General features: G+C 37.5%; 1 protein-coding gene across 22 annotated transcripts in view; it reads left to right on the top strand.

Annotated features, from left to right (window-relative positions):
* The window catches only part of DLG2 (discs large MAGUK scaffold protein 2), a 2,253,656-nt gene that overhangs the window by 1,884,321 nt on the left and 347,928 nt on the right, over window positions 1-21,407 (top strand). For all 22 annotated transcript variants that reach the window (XM_051821188.3, XM_089332011.1, XM_051821160.3 and 19 more), the window contains one exon: window positions 10,488-10,590. In XM_051821188.3, the coding sequence (XP_051677148.1) occupies window positions 10,488-10,590 (103 nt within the window). The remainder of the gene's footprint in view (window positions 1-10,487; window positions 10,591-21,407) is intronic.

Raw genomic sequence — 21,407 nt, 5'->3', positions numbered from 1 at the left:
TTTTTACTAGAATATTTTATTTAAAGTATACAAACTTCATGCATTTCATATATACAAATTTAGGAACATAGTAATTCTTCCCATCCTGCCCTCCCTCCCACACATTCCCACCTTTTTTCCTTCCTCTCCTATTATCATTCTTATTTTTTATTAAGATCTATTTTCAATTAATTTAATATGCATACGATTAACCCTACACTAAGTAAAGAGTTCAACAAATAGTATGGAAAAAAAAAAAAAAACTGTTCCTCAACAGTTGAGACAAGGGCTATTCAAAGTCATCCCATCTCTAAGTGTCAATTCCACTTCTATAAATTACCTTTTAGGTACTCTATTAGTTACCTCAGATCAGGGAGAACATATGGTACTTGTCATTTGGTGACTAGCTTATTTTACTAAGTATAATGCTTTCCAGTTTCATCCATTTTGTTGCAAATGATAGGATGTCATTTTTTATTGCTGTGTAGTATTCCATGGTATAAATATCCCACAATTTCTTTATCCAGTCTTCAGTTGACGGACATCTGGGTTGATTCCATACCTTAGCTATTGTGAATTAAGCTGCAATAAACATGGAATGTTTGTCTTTTCATACGCTGATTTCATTTGGATAAATTTTCAGGTCATATGGTTATCTATTTTCAACTTTCTGAGTTATCTCCATACTGTCTTCCACAGTGGCTGGACCAGTTTACATTCTCACCAACAGTGAGTTGGTGTACCTTCCCTCTCCCCCACCCCGCCCCCACCACCAGCATTGTTGTTTGTGATTTCTGTATAAAAGTCATTCTAACTGAGGTGTGGTAAAACCTCATAATGGTTTTGATTTGCATTTCCCTGCTTGCCAGTGATCCTAAACATTTCAGTGTCTGTTGGTCATTTGGATTTCCTCTTTGGAAAAATATCTGTTCAAGTCCTTTGCCCATTTCTTAACTGGATATTTGTTTTGTTGTTGTTGAGTTTCTTGAGCTCTTTATAGATTCTGGGTATTAATCCTTTATCAGTTGAAGTTTGCAAATATTTCTCCCATTCTGTTGGTTGTCTCTTCACTTTCCTGACTGTTTCTTTTGCAGTACAGAAGCTTCTCAATTTGATGTAATCCTATTTGTCAATTTTGACTTTGATTGCCTGTGCTTCTGGGGTCTTTTCTCAGAAGTCTTTGCCTATGCCAGTGTCTTGCAGGGTTTCCCAATGTTCTCTAATAATTTGTTGGTATCAAGTCATAGATTTAGGTCTTCAATCCATTTTGAGTAGATTTTTGTGTAAGGTGTAAGGTAGGGGTCTTGCTTCATACTTTTGCATATGGAAACACAGTTTCCCCAGCACCATTTGTTAAAGAGACTGTCCTTGCTTCAGGGATTGATTTTAGCTCCTTTGTCAAAGATAAGTTGGTTGTAGATGTGTGGATTGATTTCTGGAGTTTCTATTCTGTTCCATTGATCTACCCATCAAGCCAGTACCAAGCTTTTTTGATTATAATTGCCCTGTAGTATGTCTTAAAATGTGATAGTGTGATGCCTCTGGCTTTGTTTTTGTTGTACAAGATTGCTTTAGCTGTACAGCATCTCCTGTGTTTCCATATGAATTTCAGCACCATTTTTTCCAGATCTGAGAAGAATGTCATTGGTATTTTGATTGGGATTGCATTAAATCTGTAAATTGCTTGTGATAATATGGTCATTTTGATTATATTGATTCTTCTAATCCATGAATATGGAAGATTTTTCCATCTGTTGTGTTTTCAATTTTATGTTTAATATTTTGTAATTTTCATCATGGAGACTTTTTTTTTTTTTTTTTGACAGGCAGAGTGGACAGTGAGAGAGACAGAGAGAAAGGTCTTCCTTTTGCCGTTGGTTCACCCTCCAACGGCCGCTGCGGCCGGCGCGCTGCGGCCGGCGCACCGCGCTGATCCGATGGCAGGAGCCAGGAGCCAGGTGCTTTTCCTGGTCTCCCATGGGGTGCAGGGCCCAAGCACCTGGGCCATCCTCCACTGCACTCCCTGGCCACAGCAGAGGGCTGGCCTGGAAGAGGGGCAACCGGGACAGAATCTGGCGCCCCAACCGGGACTAGAACCCGGTGTGCCGGCGCCGCTAGGCGGAGGATTAGCCTAGTGAGCAGCGGCGCCGGCCGCATCATGGAGACTTTTTATGTCATTGTTTAAATTTATCCCAAGGTATTTGATTTTTTTTTAGCTATTGTGAATGAAATTTTTTTAGAAGTTCTTTCTCAGACATGGCATTGTCTGTGTATATAAAGGCTATTTTTTTGTGTGTTAATTTTTTATCCTGCCATTTTACCAAACTCTTTTATGAGTTTCAATAGTCTCTTAGTGGAGCTTTTTGATCCTCTTTGTACAGAATCATATCATCAGCAAATAGGGATAGTTTGACTTCCTCCTTCCCAATTTGTATCCCTTTGATTTCTTTTTCTTGCCTAATGGCTCTGTATGGCCACTTGCTGACAAAACTTCTTAACCTGGCATTCATGAACCACTTCTGCTGGAAACATTTCTCCCTTCTCTTCTTCATACTCCATGCCAGGCATCCCAAACTGCTCACAATTCAAGACCATGTGGGATATTTATAATTTCCTTGCTTTCCTCATAAGTATATTATTATAAGAATCACTTAACATATGTGAATGTTTTTGTTATATTTGTTTATGTCTCACCTTGTTCAGTAAAATACATGAGGTGGGAAAAGCGTTTACTAATTGTAAAAACACTTTTGAGATATTATCTTTATGCCATGGAATTCATTGAAGTAATAACCACAGGGGACTCTAAAGTTGGTGGGCCTAGCACCTTCATTTTCCAGAGTAGCTTATTGACTATTCTGAGTAAATTGGTGGCAATGGAACTCAAATTTTTACTTCACTGCATCACTTCACTTTAGGAAAATGAAAATAGATTTTTTTTCCTCTTGAGACAGGATGGAGGCCTTCTACATTTGTTTAATATGTAAGTAATGCATCTTCTCATATTTCTATCTGTAGTCTTTCTAAATAAAATAGAAATAGTTTATATTCTGCCCCAGTTTCTTTCTTGATCCTCACCCCCATGCACATTCCACCCAGATTTCCAACTGTGAAATAATTTGTTTGAAACAGTCCCCTGTGTTCTATACTTGATTAGTTTTAATTGAAATCTTATGTCAATTATCTAACCCTTTCCCACTGGGTCAGCCCTTTGTATTTTTTCACAATTAGTAATTCGTTAAATTTGTACTTCTTGCCTACTGTAACTCCAAAGCAATCTTCTACCAAATCTATTTGGTCTTATTGTTGCTAATAAAAGCCATTTTAAAGTCCCAGTTTCGTAGATGATTGAGATACCATAATAAAAATAGCATTTACTGAATACTTATATGTGCAAGTAATTTGTGTTATCTCTAACTATACACACAGCAACCTAGCTAAACAAGAGTCATTATTTTCTCGTGCATGTGACAAAATTGAAGCTCAAAGAGATTAAGTAACTTACAACAGGTAGTTGACATGGACTGTGATGCAAAACTTCACAAGCCTTGGTGCTGCCTTCTGAGAAGTATCTCGAGGGGTCAATCCAACCTCAGGGTCTTGTATTAGGGCTGGCAATAAGCACATGCTTCTGGCATATTCCCTGCATTTTCTCTAGGTATAAGCATTCTTGGGGTATAGAATGATGGTAAAATAACATTATTCAACTTTCAACTAAAGATGGCTCCCCATTGCAGTCAAGATAAATTCCAATTCATTAAAATTTCAATCATGCCCTGTATCACCACATCTCTGAGAGATAATACCATGTCATGTTCAGGAATGCACACTCAAACCAGACTGCCTGAGTTTAATTCCTGGCTTTGCAACATATTAACAATATAACCTTGGTCAGATCAATCTGTGCCACTATTTCTGCCTCTGTAAAACAGAGATTGTGTTCTTAGTTCACAGAGATGTTACAAGAGTTAAGAGAATTTTTAATAAAAAACTTTTATTTAATAAATATAAACTTCATAAATACAACTTTTGAATTGTAACAATTGTTCCCCCCATACCCACCCTCCCATCCGCAAACCATCCTGTCTCCTACTCCCTCTCCCATCCCATTCTTCATTAAGTTTCATCTTAATTATCTTTATATACAGAAAATCAACTCTAAACTAAGTAAAGACTTCAACAGTTCGCACCCACACAGACACACAAAGTATAAAGTACTGTTTGAAGATTAGTTTTATCGTTAATTCTCATAGTACAACACACTAAGGGCAGAGGTCCTACATGGGGGGGGGGGGCAGGTGCACAGTGACTCCCGCTGTTGATTTAACAATTGACACTCTTATTCATGGTGTCAGTAATAACCTGAGGCTCTTGTCATGAGCTGCCAAGGCCATGGAAGCCTCTTGAGTTCACAAACTCTACCCTTTTTAGACAAGGCCATAGTCAAAGTAGAAGTTCTCTCCTCCCTTCGGAGAAAGGTACCTCCTTCTTTGATGGCCCCTTCTTTTCGCCAGGATCTCACTCACAGAGATCTTTCATTTAGGTTACTTTTTGCCACAGCATCTTGGCTTTCCATGCCTTAAATTCTCTCATGGGCTTTTTAGCGGGATCCAAATGCCTTAAGGGCTGATTCTGAGGCCAGAGTGCTGTTCAGGGCATTTCTCATTCTACGAGTCTGCTGTGTGTCCTGCTTCCAACATTGGATCTTTCTAAGAGAATTTATATACATGAAATGCTTAGAACAATGCCTGGCACATAGTAAATACCATGTACATGTCAGCCATCACCATCACCATCATCACTGTCATCATTGCCCTTACCAACTTCATTTTCTTGCCTCATCTCTCACCTCTTTACCACACTTTTTCTTCCCATATCTGTCCTTCAGTGACAATTATTTTTTCTACTCTATGGATCCTCTCTCACCTCCAGATCTTTATATGTGCCTCAATCTATGCCTGGAATACTCTTGTTACTCCTCTGCTTCCCCCTTTCTCCTCAGCACTCCTCACCTGGTTAACTCACTCAGAGCTTGTCTCAATGTCACTTCCTCCAGAAAACCTTCTCATACCTCCTCATCTCTAGGTAAGGTTCCTTGCTCTGTTGCAAAGCCATTCTATCTTTTCCTAACATAGTACTTCCCAACCATTGCTTAATTATGTAATTACCTGTCATTGTCCTCCACTGAACAACAAATTGCTGGATAGTGACTAGTGTCACTCTGCTTTGAATCTTCCCTTAAACAGAAAGGAAAGCAACTAAAATGGATATTTTAAAGAAACCAAATATATATCAATGTTGTGTTTAGTTCTCTGACCTACACCAAACACACAATTAAAGATAGCCTTGGCAGCTCATGACAAGAGCCTCAGGTGATTACTGACACCATGAATAAGAGTGTCAATTGTTAAATCAACAACAGGAGTCACTGTGCACTTACTCCCCATGTAGGATCTCTGTCCTTAATGTGATGTACTGTGTGAATTAATGGTATAACTAGTACTCAAACAGTACTTTATACTTTGTGTGTCTGTGTGGGTGCAGTCTGTTGAAATCTTTACTTAGTATATACTAAATTGACCTTCTGTATCTAAAGATAATTGAAAATGAAATTCTTCTTGATGAAGAATGGGATGAGAGAGGGAGTGGGAGATAGGATGGTTGTGGGTTGAAGGGAGGGAGGTTACGGGGGAAAAAGCTGCTATAATCCAAATGTTGCACTTTGGAAATTTATATTTATTAAATAAAAGTTAAAAAAAAAGATAATGGTAATATAGCAAGTGTCTAGGTACCATACTTAACCTCACATGCATGGAGTTTTCAATGAAGTAATAAATGATATCTTGATGCTAGAAATAACACTCATAAGAGACATCTAAAAAATGAAATGGACACCCTAGGGAAGGTTGAAGTTCCCTGTCATTGGAAATATGCAAGCAAGACCAAATGGTCCTTTGCCAAAAATGATCTGGAGGAAGGAAGAACGGGGAAAAGAGCTGAATCCCTTAGCCTGAGAAACATGAAATTGTTTTCAAATATTAGAAGGAGGATCATATAAAGAAGAAACAATGTTGTCCTGTGAACCATCACAGAGCAGACTGAACTACGAGGTAGAAAGTACCAGAAAGATTCAACATAAAAACCTATTTTTAAGCACTGGAGCTGAGCCCAGTTGTGGATTTCCTAGAGATAAGTTCTTTATGAAGCCAGTGTCACATAAAGGTTAAATGATGAAGTGCCTGAGATAATGTAGTGAGGGTATATTTTTCATTCATTCACTTGCATATTCACTCACTTCTTCAGTTATTATACATCTACCATTTGCCAGGCACTATGTGAGGATCACAAGTCCCAAAAGGACAAGCTCCTACTTTTAAGGAACCCACAAATAAGCAAGGTCAGTTTTTTCGCATAGAAATAGTCCAGTGTTAAAGTATGTACAACTATTATAAAAGTGTAAAAGGATAGAAAATCATATATTATTCATAGCAGTACAAATTAGTGCCACATTTTTAAGGCCTTTGGCAAAGGCTATCAAAATTCACCACTCATATTAAACAACTTGTTAATTGATATTTATTAAAGCATTGTTTATAATAGTAAATACTGAAGCAACCTAATAGTGCCTTAACTGCACATAATAACTAATAATTAATATTATTTATTAACATTAAATAATAGAAAATTTCATAATTTTAAAGAGTCAGAGAAATATGTAAATACATGTGAACTAAGAAAACACAGTTTGATATATTAAGAAGTATAAAAATATCCAATTATTGAATATGACCTTATTTGTGCAGAATTTTATTATTCATATGTTTTGTAAACTAGCTGGTATTCATAACAAAAATAATTAGTAGTATATAAAAGAAGTAATCAATATTACTATTTCTGGAGAGAATAATAAGAGGTAGGGAGAATTTTTTTTGAAGATTTATTTATATATTGGAAAGTCAGAGTTACACAGAGAGAGGAGAAGCGGAGAGAAAGAGAGAGGTCTTCCATCCAATGGTCCAGTCCCCAGTTGGCTGCAATGGCTGGAGCTGAGCCGATCCAAAGCCAGCAGCCAAGAGCTTCTTCCGGGTCTCCCACATGGGTGCAGGGGCCAAGGATTGTTCCATCTTCTGCTGCTTTCCCAGGCTATAGCAGAGAGCTGGATGGGAAGTGGAGCAGCCAGGTTTCAAAGTGGTTTCCATATGGGATGCCAGCGCTTCAGGCCAGTGTGTTAACCCGCTACACCACAGCACTGGCCTGGAGAATTTTTTTATTTTTAAAGTAATTTATGTTATTATTTGAAAGGCAGAGTGACAGAGAAAGTGAGAGACAGAGAGAGAAATATCTTCCATCTGCTGGTTCCTTTTCCAAATGGCTGCAATAGCTGGGGCTGGTCCAGGTTGAAGTCAGGAGTCAAGAACCTCATCCAGGTCTCCCACACACACAATAGGACCCATCTTCTGCTGCCTTCCCAGGTGCCTTAGCTGAGAGCTGGATGGGAAGGGGAGTACCCGGGACTTGATGCAGCACTCTGATATGGGATACTGGTGTTGCAGGCAGTAGATTAACCCACTGTGCCACAGTGCCAGCCCTGAAAAATTATTTTTAAAGATTTTATTTTATTTATTTGAAAGAAAGTTACGGAGAGAGGTAGTGACAGAGAGAGAGGTCTTCCATCCGCTGGTTCACTACCCAGATGGCCGCAATGGCCAGAGCTGTACCAATCTGAAGCCAGGAGCCAGGAGCTTCTTCCTGGTCTCCCATGTGGGTACAGGGGCCCAACGACTTGGGCCATCTTCTACTGCTTTCCCAGGCCATAGCAGATAGTTGGATCAGAAGAGGAGCAGCTGGGACTAGAACTGGCGCCCATATGGGATGCCGGTGCTTCAGACCAGGGCACTAGCCCGCTGCGCCACAGTGCCAGCCCCAAAATTTTTTATTTTTTTGCTTTTTAATACCTCTTTATTTTTCATATATGTGCATTAACTATATAAATTACTTCTATTTTATATCAAATCTGGAAAATGGCCTGTTTACATTTTTTTTCTTTGTTTCTGATTATTTAATAAATAAATGTCATTTTTACAATGTATAATAGCAAATTAAAAGAAACAATACACATATACCCTTTGAAATAGGAAGTCTATTTCCAGGGAATTTATTCATCAGAAACATTTACATGAGTGTTTTACTAGGAAGAAACCAGAAACAACCTTTAACCATGTCAATAGGGATCTCATGAAAAATGCTGGCACAATCATACTAAGGAATACTAGGCTTTCATAAAAAAGTAAAATAATATGATGAATTCGAAAGATGTCCAAGATACGCTGTTGAAATAAAAGTAAAAGCAAATTGTAGGATTGTATGTATGATGTGATCTTTAAACTAAAAGGTAGTAGTATATTAATGTGTATATGCACAAAGAGCAATAGAAATAGTCATATTTGCATGTACATATAGTGAATTTTCTTAAAGGATACATAAAAGTGATTCCTCTGAGGAAATGGAGGTAGTGATTGGGACTTTTACCTCTTCCTTTGATAGCTTTCTAAAACAGAATTTAATTACCATGATCATGGTTTTTCAATAAAAATTAGGTCTAAATAATTGATAAGAGAAGGTATTATTTGGCATATAAAGTTTATGTGCTTCTCTTTTCTGTGGGCAGGGACCTGGGTGAAATTATCTTTCCTGTCTCTTCTGACTATTGAAAATCACACTTTAGTCTCACCAATACCCTAGATAGTCTGAGAAGATTCTCACCTACCAAGGAGTAGACGAATAGAACTAGAAGTTTACAGCTTAATGGGGTTATAGACTCAAATAATCTAATAGTCCCCTCCCTCTGAGGTAGAAGAAAATTGAATCTCAGATAAAAATGTCTGATAGTCAGCTAGTGAGTGGCACAGCCAGGTCAAGCCTAGCTCAACAGACTTTCTAGTGATACTGTGCAATCCAAAACTTTCAGTAAGGGGTTCACAAGAACAGAAAGCCAGGGAGGGAAGAGGCAAGGAAAATTAGACAATGAGTAAGGAGACTGGGACAAGGTATTGTGAGAGGACAAGGTACACAGTTGAAAATTACAGATGCTCCAAGCCCAACAGGAAAACAAGTAAGGTAATAACCCCTCCTCAGTCTATCCCTGGAGTATCATTACCAAAGAGGACTGTTAAGGTTATACATTTTACATATAGAAAGCTGATCAGCTCCTTTATTCTTCTTTAATGGGCCATACTAGCCTTCCTTGTAAATAAAAGGTAGCAGAATTATTGTGCACTCGCTTCAACTAAAAATATTTCTAAGAGACTTGTCTTGTTCACTTTTATTTTCCACCCACTGTTCTGCTTCTGAGATAGACACAAAGCCCTGTCATTGGAGAGCACTTAGTAATTATATCGTGTTGACTTAGCCTGAATTGATTCAAGAAAGATTTTATCTTTAGCTTCTCATTAAATGTGACTTAAGAGTGATTTTTTACCCTAGCAGAGTTTTGGGCTTGTTATTTAGATGCTCTGGTTTTCTTCCAATATGGGCTCCAAAATGGGAGTTAGCAACGGCAAAATAAACTCCAGACACTCTTTATTTCATTTTGTCAGAATTCATTCTGGAACTCTGCATGAAAAATGGGGCACTCAAGTTTATTTTGGAACAAGGCTCAGGGCTGTCTAACCATGCTCAGTATGACAAGACTAAGCAATGGACCAAAAAGGGGGATTTGGCAGCCATCCAGCCCCATTTCATACCGTCTCCCCAGAACCTCATCTGAATATATTAATCTGTCAACACATACTTGTCTATGTACATTTACATGTGTCTCTCTTCATTATCCTGTTTTACCTCTAATTTTGAAGGCTCCTGTCTACCCCAGAAATCTAGGAAATTCACAGGGGCATATTAAATGCACATACTAAAATCCTAGTGGATGCAGGGGAGACAAAAATGTTTCCAACCCAGTCAGACCATGGCACACACACCGCAAGATGAAATTCCACATCTCTGCCAACTGAGTTAACAAGAACATAGAGCTTGTTAAGTTAACAAATATCCGAGTAGAATATGAAGGGTTTTGAAGGATGTGGCATAATCATAGGTAGCCTCTCAGTTTTGGGAAACCTTTTTCTTTATCCGAATACAAGTAATGAGATGTGGGCATTGGCCTAGAGATTAAGATGCTGAGGTTAAGATGCTCCTATATGGGAATGCTGGATCCTGACTCCCACTTCCTGCTGATGCATCAGTGATGGTTCAAGTCACTGACTTCTGCTACTCACATGGGAGACCTGGGCTGAGTTCCTAGCTCCCAGCGTTAGCCACAGGACTTTTCAGGCATTTGGAGAGTGAACCAGTGGATTGACTGACACTCCACCATCCTCCCTCACTTTCTCTCTTTCCTCTTTACCTGCAGTAAATGTCTATTTATCACAATGTATAAAAACATCACTGTAATAAAATAATGCAGCTATTATGCTTTATGAAATAACAAAAGTTTGTGACATGCTTTCTTTCAGGTGAATGGCATTGACCTTCGTGGAGCATCCCATGAACAGGCAGCTGCTGCACTAAAGGGAGCTGGGCAGACGGTGACAATTATAGCACAATATCAACCTGAAGGTTAGTCATAACCCAAACTTTTAATGTTCTGATGTGTCTCTGTGAATGTAGGCCCACACTACTGACCACCTGTGATAACCAGAGTCATCATCAATAATTTTTTTAAAATGACCCATATGGTGAAAAATTAATGGTTCATGTACAAAGAGCATGAGATTTTGTTACTTCTAATTTTCTAGGGAAATATTAGGCATTTAGAAAGGTCTATATGAAAAATATGAATCATTAGATACTTCAAATTAAAAAAAGAAAAATGTAAATTTAAGTAAACATCATAAACATCAGCCATCATTAGCTTTATTTCATTTATATTCTTATCTGGTATATATTTTTAGTCTCCAATGGATACTGTAAAAATAGTTAAGACCTAGAAAGCAAGGGGGAGAGACTTCACCTACAGAAATAGACCGTGATCAGTAGACCATAGTCTCTCCTTGCAGCATTAACTTAATTCTCATTAACACTAACATCACTTTTGCATGTCCTTGAGGGTGATTTTATTTTTCCATTTCTCCTATACTATTTCTTGTTTGTAATGAATCACTGTAAACCCTGAGACTTGGTATGATATTATAAATTAGATTAGCCAACTGAAACTTCACAAAGTATCTTAAATTGAATTTGCTGTTCCCTGCTCTTTGGTTTATTTAAGAATGAAACTCAATGAGACAACTGGGATGTTACCTAGTATATGTTTGATTTCTTAGCAAATTCATATATAGATTATTCCTAATAAAACATAATTAAACACACTACTGTGGGCTAGATCTTGGACAAAAAAATATATTTTTTTTAAAGAGGAAGATGATATTTGTCTTCAAGAAAGGCAGTTGATTGGTTTTGGTCAAGAAAGGTAATTAATTGCATAATAAAGGAAAAGCATCTGTGCCTATGGGTAAGAAGAAGAGCTCCTTTGGCTTTTTCCAGTGATTGTTAACATCGATTGGTCTTTTGTTTGGGAGACTGAGGTTTGTGTCTTGCCTGGGACAGCTTAGGTTTTACCATTAATGGTGGACAGTCACATATTCTGTAAAAGAATGAAGAAAACATTTTTTCCATGTGTGTTTTAGTATTTTACCTTCACTTATGTCTGGCTTAAGAATTAGAATTTGAAATTAAGTTATTCAAATTTGTTTATAAATCCTGTCTCCTATTGAGCTAAGAGATTACTACAGCACCCAAGGAACATAATCTTCCCAGATGGTTTTGGAAAGCCTTTCTACGTCTTAAATATAGGCAGACTTGTCTTCCAACAGGAATAAGTGGCTCCAAAAGTACCTATTATAAAAAAAGAAAATAAAAAGATCTGAGCACAATTTGATTAACAAATTCTCCTTCATATAAGCATTTCTTTTTTATAGCAATCTTCCATTTTCTTGATGGCTGTTTTCTTTCAAACTCAAAATCTGAACCTCCTGACACATGACATAGATGTCCCTGGTTATTTTCTTATTAATGGAAATTTCATCTCAAATAATTGTGCTGACTGACAAGATGGTTGGAGCCATAGTTATACCAATTAGAAACTCTTGATGGTGGTAAAATGTTCAGATAATCTCAAATAGAATGATTTCAATCTTTAAGGATTACAGTAAAGAACAAGCATGTCCCAGTTCTATCAGTATAAATTTTCCTCTTTCCCTAGAGCTTCTTTACAGTGTGTTTTCCTTTAAACAAAATACTTAATTTGGTAATATACTGTACTTTTTGAAGATGAATGTTCAAAGTCTGTTTTATAAATTAAATAAATTGATTTTTTACATTGACTTTTGAAGTACTTCTAAGGAAATCTACAAATAACAAGCTTTTTTCAAAATGCCAAAGTACATATTGGATACACAGAATGACTTCCCCATTTTAATATTCTAACTATATCTAATTTATCTCAGCTTTCAATCAGTTGGAAATATAGCGGCAACATAAAGCAAGCAATTTTATTCTGGTCTTCCATACTTTACATATAAGCAGACTTTAACTATTGTTCAGAATGGAGATTGACTGGCTTATTATTTTGTACATTTAGGGGCATTTAAGAAATAATGAGCAATTTACCTTTAAAATAACAATTGAAATGAGGAATGTTCCATGAAATTCTGTGAGGAAATTCTCACCACATAACCTTCATTTGCATGGGTATTGTGAGATGTCCAGCCCTTTTGACAACACTAGAAGATGATTTTGACGTGTTTTTTAATCACATTCAAATTCTTTATCAGGTGTATTCTAAATATCCTGTCATTATTACTAGATATTCAGAAAAATCTGCCATCTATCCCAAGTATTATAGCATAGTCTTTGTCTTCAAGGATGTTTTTATCTTACTGAGGAGGAAGGATCTTTATTTAACAGAGATCAGTTCCTGATGGCATATGATCAAATTGTATGATAATGGCACTGTCTCTAAGAATTATGGAATATGAGAGATAGGATAACCTATAGGGACCCAAACAGTACAAAAAATACTTAATAGAAATGTGAGAACAGAGTTAGTCCTTTTAAAATGGACTCTATTTCTACACTGGGGAAGAAGGAGAAAGACAATTTTGCTAGCCTACAAATCTGTGAGCTGCATGAACACAGACACCATACCTATATTTTGTTCATTGATCTATCTATCATATGTTAATTGGTATTTCTTAAAGAATTGTGGAGGTAATGGGTGAAAGCTCGCCATTCCTCAGTATTTGAGTTTCCACTTGAAAATTGAAAGGATTCTTCATTTGTACTTACTTGGGACTTTTCATTTTTGTTTCAAAGACAGAAAACAATTGCCAAAGAAATGTGTGTTGCAAAATATAAAAGCATTTCCAACTATGTTTTTCAGACTGCTTAGCACATTTTTTGAAATAAATAATTTATAACTTATAATTATCATAATGCAGAGTAAATGTCTGGCAAATTTCACTCCCCAAAGCAAAACCAAAGTTACTAAGCCCACTTCTGCTTAAAATGAGTTTGGTCCCAGTTATCAGAATTATTCTATTCATCATCAATCTTATTCAATGTATAGTCCAAAGTAATTGAATTGAAGTAAATTTAAAGAATTGTCTACAAGCAATATTTCTCTCCAGTGATGTGATTATGACTCATTTTTTAAATTAACAGATAAAATTATGTGTATTTATGGTGTATAACAAGATAATTTCTAAAATATGTACATTGTAGACTAGTTAAGTCTACCTAATTAATATATGTTACCTCACATAGTTGTCACTTTGTAGTGAAAACACTTAACTTTCACACTACTAGTATTTTGCAAAAATACAATATGCTGTCATTAACCATAGTCAGACTGTAAAGTAGCTCTCTGAAACTTATCCCTTCTACCTAAAATTTTGTAGCCTGTGGCAAACATTAGCCTACCTACTTTGTTATCCTAACTACCCCCCACCCTGCCCCAGCCTCTGTCAACCACCATTTTATTTTCTATTTCCATGAGCTCAAATTTTTAGATTTCATATGTGAATGAGATCATGCAATGTTTGAGTTTCTGTGCCTGGTCTACTGCATTTAACGTAATATCCTCCCAGTTCATCCTTGTTGTGCGTGGTAGGATTTCCTTCTGTATTATGGCTGTCATTAAAAAAAATCACAGTATTCCATGTGATATATTTTTACCATCTTGTAAAATTCAATTTGCATCTTTGAAATTACTTTGAAATTAGCATGCTATGTTAATAAGAAAATAAGTTATTTGCTTTGTTTTTAAAGGATCATATAAAGATACTTCAGATATAATTCCATTTAAGCAAGATGAAATGTTAATTCTTGGCAAAAACTTTAATTACCCAATTTCAGTTAAGGAAGTTGCTCCAACAGCATTTCACTGAAGGAAGTATAATACCCTACATACACACACACACACACACACACACACACTTTCTCTTTGCTTAACGTTCCCAGCCATCTTCCTCATTGCTTTCAGAATTATCTTTCTAAAAGATGTGACCCCAAGATACCTGTACACAGACCCTGGGAGGTTCTCAGGCAACTTCCAAGCTGCCACTTCTCACCACACCATCACTCACATCATCCTCTTCTACTACCCCCCAGCTGCACAGGACACCCTTCTCTTCCTGTAGTTGGCCCTGAACTGTCATGTCTCTGTGCCTTATATCTGTGGGTTCCTGTACCTGGAGTTATCTTTTATCCTTTTCCATTCATTTTATCAACCCTCACATGTCAGTTCCACCATGAAGCCATCCTTAATCTGCTCAATGTTGATTGTTTCCTACTCTGAGCTCCCAGATCTGTATTCAGACACCAGGTATGTCCCTGCATATTTCATCATTCACATGAATTCTTAGAGAATAGGAACTCTTCTTTCATTGATTTTATCTCCTTGTTAAATCACTCAATATGAATTTTGTTTTTTTAAAAGATTAATTTATTTATTTGATTAATTTAATTATTTGAAAGTCAGAGTTACACAGAGAGGAGCAGCAGAGAAAGAGAGAGAGAGAGAGAGAGGCCTTCCATCCGCTGGTTTGCTCCCAAACTGGCCTCAATGGCTGGAGCTGCACCGGTCCAAAGCCAGGAGCCGGGAGCTTCCTCAGGGTCTCCCACACAGGTGCAAGGGGCCCAACGACTTGGGCCGTCTTGTACTGCTTTCCCAAGCCATAGCAGAGAGCTGGATCAGAAGTGGAGCAGCCGGGTCTTAAACCGGTGCCCATACAGGATGCTGGCACCTCAGGCCAGAGCGTTAACCTGCTGCGCCACAGCGCTGGCCCCTCAATATGAATTTTAACCACATTTGATTAAGGAGTTACTGAATATCTCCCCTTATTTTAGAAGTGCAGTATAATATTTTCAGTGTATTAATAAGTAGTAATAGTAAGTGCTTAAGAGATGTTTGTTAAATGAAGAATGGGTTGAAGTCTTGAAATCAGTTGTACAACGAGCATATGAATCACTGGATTGGACATTTGATGTTGACAGTTTTTAGATCATGCCATCTTGTTTTCTGTTAAAAAAAATGCAGACTTACTATATAAATTACCTTTCTTCTGCATTGCACAATATATAGAGCTATTGCTTTGTTATACAACATAAAGAAAAGATGATTAAACCTCCAATATTTTCAAAGTTCTGAAAGTCAACTGTTTTCACCACTGGTGAATTTTAAAAACATTGAGTGTTCGGCATTGTGGTGCAGCAGGTTATGCTGCCACTTTCATACCAGCATCCAGCATTATAGTGCTGTTTTGAGTCTTAGCTCTTCTGCCTCCGACCTATATCCTTGCTAATACACCAAGGGGAGACCAGGATGGAGTTGGCTTTTTGGAGCCTTGGCTTTTGGAGCCTTCTGGGGAGTGAACCAATGGGTGGAAAATCTTTCTATGTGTCTCTCACTACCTGTCTTTCTTTTAAGTAAATAAGTAAATAATCTTTTTAAAAAAATGATTATGAGCCGGCGCCGTGGCTCAATAGGCTAATCCTCCACCTTGCGGCGCCGGCACACCGGGTTCTAGTCCCGGTCGGGGCGCCGGATTCTGTCCCGGTTGCCCCTCTTCCAGGCCAGCTCTCTGCTATGGCCAGGGAGTGCAGTGGAGGATGGCCCAGGTGCTTGGGCCCTGCACCCCATGGGAGACCAGGAAAAAGCACCTGGCTCCTGGCTCCTGCCATCGGATCAGCGCGGTGCGCCGGCTGCAGCGGCGGCCATTGGAGGGTGAACCAACGGCAAGGGAAGACCTTTCTCTCTCTGTCTCTCTCTCTCACTGTCCACTCTGCCTATCAAAAAAAATAAAAAATAAAAAATATTTTAAAAAAAAGAGCCATCATTTAAAAAAAAATGATTATGACCTAATTATACAGTTGTCACAAAGGATCTCCTACAGTATTCTGGGTAAAGTCAGAGAAAATCTTCACAGTATTTGTTTCCTTTTCACTAGTATAATAATAGAGATATTAATTTAATGTGAAATAACTGGCTAGTGTTGAAATAATAAAGCACCAGACATTTACTTGAAGAATGAGGTGGATAATAGAAGTTATGAATAAAACACAAAATGAAGACAATTACTTGATAAGCTGCCCTATGAAAACAATCAATACTCTTGCAATTAATTTGACTACTCAGGTAATTGTTGTGGACATTGCAAGGGCTTCAAAGTGGCCTTCACAAAAGAAGAGGAGTTCAATGGTCAGTGAGCAAAGGCTTGCGTAGACAGTGGAGGGGTCCTGATGTCCACTATTTATTCTTTAATAGAGTGCTTGAGTTCCTAAAAGGAAAGCCCAAATAACTGACCTGATTATTCCCTGGAGACTCAATAGTATGATCTGGTTTATGGAATTGTGGTACAGTGGTACATTTTCATTTAATCAATAGATTTGTTTTTCTGAATGCGTAACATGCCTTTGTCAATGATCCTGGGGATTTGTAAGCCAGAAAACCAAAAAGATCTCCCTGGAGACAAGTAGTATAAAAACATATGAATCAAAAAATCTACAGTGGGCAGGGAAAGCCTTGGTAATAAGCTAATATTTGAGTGGAGATAGAAAAGAAATAAAGGAGTAAGTCAAAGCTGATGCCTGGGAGTCTTGTTCCACTAAGTGTGGTCCATGGACCAACTGCATAGATGTAAATGAGAACTAAATTCTTAGAAATGCAAAATATCAAGTTCCAACCTAGGCTACTAAGTCCATTTTATCAAATCCCCAGGTGATTTGTATGCACATTAAAATTTCAGAAGCAATGCTGTAATATAGTTGGAGATCCTGAAAAAACTGTCATTTGTCACTGTTGAGTTAGACTTCCTCTACCTAGAGCACTGGGCACAGCCACATGAGGCTGCATCACCAGATTTGATTTCTGGCATGTATCAGCAAATGATTAGTCATGGCACAGCAGTTTTACTAGGGATAGATGAGGTTGCAGAAAACTCAAGAAGTTCATGTGTCATTCCATTGAAATTCACCTATCCCTCTCATTTAAATAAAAATTATGAGATAATATCCATATCTTGCTAGAACCCTTCATCTAATAAGACAACTAACATAATCAGCAGCTTTTTCCCTTTGCTTATGGTTTCTTCTGTATATAAGTAAAGAAGCAGTGATTTGGGAAGATATAAAAATGAATCCTGTCCTGACAGATGCCTCTATAAACCTAAAGAAAGTCCATAAGACATCAATATGTACATTTCTTTAAGTAAATGTATATTTCTTTAATTACATTTACATTTCTTCAAGTAAAGCAGAAACCCATTTAAGTAATCTTTTCAATTCCTTTTAAATTCAATAATTCCAAAGGAAAAGTACTTATTCTTTTCTGCAAAAAGTGAAACTGATCTTATTCAGGCAACCACTGTCACAGAGCTTAAACCACAATTAGATCATGGTGCTTTTTTCTATGGGGTCAAGGATATAATGAAAGCTCAAAATGAATATGTCAGTTACCCCCCTGAAGAATATACATCTTTTGAATCTGAAGGTTCTCAAAAATGTATATGCCATCTAAGATGCTTACTTACAATGCAAAATATATTTCTTTCCTTAAATCAGCGTCTATTTAGGTTTATGCATATGAATGAGCAGCTGTGGCATATTGAAATATTTTCCCAAGGCAAATAACTTCATCTTAAATGGCCAAGTAAGATTTGTAAAGTCCAGCTGTAGATCTTGGTCAGAAATTATATCAGCATCATAAGGCAACATTTAAGATGAGCGCTTTTAGGGTGGAAAATACTGTGCAAGACTATAGTCTGGGAAGGGAACACCAGTTTTTTACTGCAAGTGCTACCTACAGATATGTGATTTTGTGCTAGTTTACCTTTTTCATTCTGTTTCTCATCTACTGAATAAAATGGTTAGGGTAAGTAAGATACTTTCAGACGAACCCATATAGCTATAGCTATTAAATTCAAGATAAAACATGTGATCCGTGACCTGAGGTAGTATAAAAACATAAATTCCATCACTTGAACGTTTTGATGCCAATATTACATCTTTTCTTTGCATTTTAATACATAACAATAAATGAATGCATAAAAGTTAGTTTAGGCTGGCGCTGCGGCTCAATAGGCCAATCCTCCACCTGCAGTGCCTGCACAGTGGGTTCTAGTCCCGGTTGGGGCACCGGATTCTGTCCCGGTTGCCCCTCTTCCAGGCCAGCTCTCTGCTGTGGCCCAGGAGTGCAGTGGAGGATGGCCAAGACCTTGGGCCCTGCACCTGCATGGGATACCAGGAGAAGCACCTGGCTCCTGGCTTCGGATCAGCACAGTGCACCAGCTGCAGCATGCCAGCTTCAGCGGCCATTGGAGGGTGAACCAACGGCAAAGGAAGACCTTTCTCTCTGTCTCTCTCTCACTGTCCACTCTGCCTGTCAAAAAAAAAAGTTTGATGGAGTCTATGTGCTTTAACTAGAATCACTAAGAAAAGAAATTGAAAGTTATAGGAATCCTTAAAGGTGATCTTGTTCAGCTTCCTCACTTGACAGATAGGGACCTGAAGTTGAGTCAGTATCCAGATAGGAAAGTAGTTCAATAACTTAAACTTGTCATAACTACAGAAACTGAAGCTAGTGGAGAACTTAATAATTTCCTTAAGTGTTTGGATTCACTATAGTCACTCACGATAGACTGTGACATTAATAGCCCAAGGGACGTAATCCAATAAGATTATTATAATCAGGTGGACATAAAGGGATCAAAAATTATCAAAGAGCCTTTCCTACATGAAAGCACTGAAAGTGTAACCAATTTTTGTTCATGAAAGATATAACTCAGGGCCGGCGTTTTTGCATAGCAGGCTAAGCTGTTGCCTGCAATGCCAGCATCCTATGTGGGTGCCAGTTCAAGACCCAACTGCTCCATTTCCAATCCATCTCCCACTAATGTGTCTGGGAAACCAGCAGAAAACAGTCCAAATGCTTGGGCCTTTGCACACATATGGGAGACCTGGAAGAAGCTCCTGTCTCCTGGTTTCAGCCTGGCACAACCATAGCCATGGTGAACATTTGGGGAGTAAACCAGCAGATGGAAGATCTCTCTCTCTCCCTTTCTTCTCTCTCTGTCTCTTCCCTCTTTGTCTATAACTCTGTCTTTCAAATAAGTAAATAAATGATCTTTAAAAAAACAAAGAAATAATTATCAGTTGGGAAATAGTACTTTGACACACAGTTCAAATATATTATGATTTCCTTCTTTATCATTCTAACTACTTCCTTCAGCATTCTTCGTTCATCCTTCTACCCATCAGTTCATCCTTAGTGATGCTTTGCATTGCCAAATACCAGATTTCTCCAAACGAAGCTGCCTTAATTCTAGTTTAATTAATCTGGGTGACATATTCTAACTTTTACCTAAATACTAGGAAGGAAACATAAATTAAACTTCATATGACTCTAAAAAATTTTTATTGCTTAATCAAGTCTTTCTCTACAACCCTCTCTCACATATCCCTTAACAGACAATGCCTCTGTGAACAACTAGAAGTCTCCCAAATATTCCTTAATTCCATTTTTTTCTTTCCTCAGCCTTCTCTTAGTTGCTTTTATTTTCTTCCCCAAGTCCATATAACACAAAACACTATAGAATTTCACCAAAAAGGTTATTTCTGTAAATAAAATCTTTTGATTTGTAAGAGGTTCTCTCCAGATACCTCAATGATTAATGATGCTGCATCAATCTTCCTATGCCTAAATCTTAATTTTGACCTAGGGTTAAGTAATGAGCACAAAAGTTGATATCATTTCTTAGTTCTGAGAAAACTCTCTTGTCCTCATTGTCGCTGGAATGCTGTATCTCAAATGCATATCAAAGGAGTTAAAGTCCTATGATTTCATACTACTTGAAGGGATCCTCTTGGCATCTAGTGCCATAAATCACTCACTCATTAATAGTGAAAGTCAAGTAATCTGTATATTAGACCAAAGAGATCTCTTAGATACATACCTACCATTGGCAACACCCAAATAAAATGTACAAAAATAAAGGATCCTAATTCTATTCTTCACTACAAGAAATGAATCCAGATCCTCATTACATATTGCTTCCATTTTATAGAATTCAAGGGTGTTATAGAATTGTAAAATAACATTCCACAGAGCCAAACAGAAGAGGAACATGAACCAAGGAAGATATAAAATACCTGCTAACTTTGTTTCGTTTTCTGAGTTTTTAGCATAGTTTATCCCCATGTTTGTCTGAATATACCCATATTTAAGTCAGTCTTCAAATTTCATAAGGAGCAATGAGCCATTTTTTCAGCTCTTCCTAACTCAGACCCCGATGCTTTAATTACCATGCCCAAGTCATATCACTTTGCTTTCCCTTGTTTGTGAGTTAAGATGGTTAGAGATTATTTTAAGACTCTTGAAATATAAATATATAATATAAATATACATTTAAAGCACGATACCTTTTATTCATATTTTATTTATATTTTTAAAGTTTTTTATTTATTTGAAAGATAGAGTGATAGAGAGTGGAATGCCAGAAGGCAGAGAGATCTTACATTTGATGGTTCTCTCCCAAATGGGTGCAACCGCTAGGGCTAGGCCAACCTGAAGCAAGGATCAAGGAATCCATCCTGGTTTCCTACATAGGTGGCAGGGCCCAAGCACTTAGGTCATCTTCTGATGACTTCCCAGGTGCACTATCAAGAAGTTGGATCAGAAGTGGAGCAACTGGGACTCAAACCAGCACTCCAATATGGAATGCTGACATCACAAGCAGTAGCTTTACCTGATATGCCATATTGCCTTCCACACAAGCATGTAATTTCTAGATGTTCTCTTTCTATATATCTAAAACACACATAAATTCTGCTTACACCAAGTTGGAATAAAGGGAAAAATCCACATCTCTATTATTACA

Source organism: Oryctolagus cuniculus, chromosome 1 (assembly GCF_051225735.1).
Source record: "Oryctolagus cuniculus isolate XC-2025 breed Fujian yellow rabbit chromosome 1, ASM5122573v1, whole genome shotgun sequence".
Taxonomy (NCBI): Eukaryota; Metazoa; Chordata; class Mammalia; order Lagomorpha; family Leporidae; genus Oryctolagus; species Oryctolagus cuniculus.
Note: the sequence above shows the minus strand (reverse complement) of the source record. Positions and strands in the feature narration are given on the sequence as shown.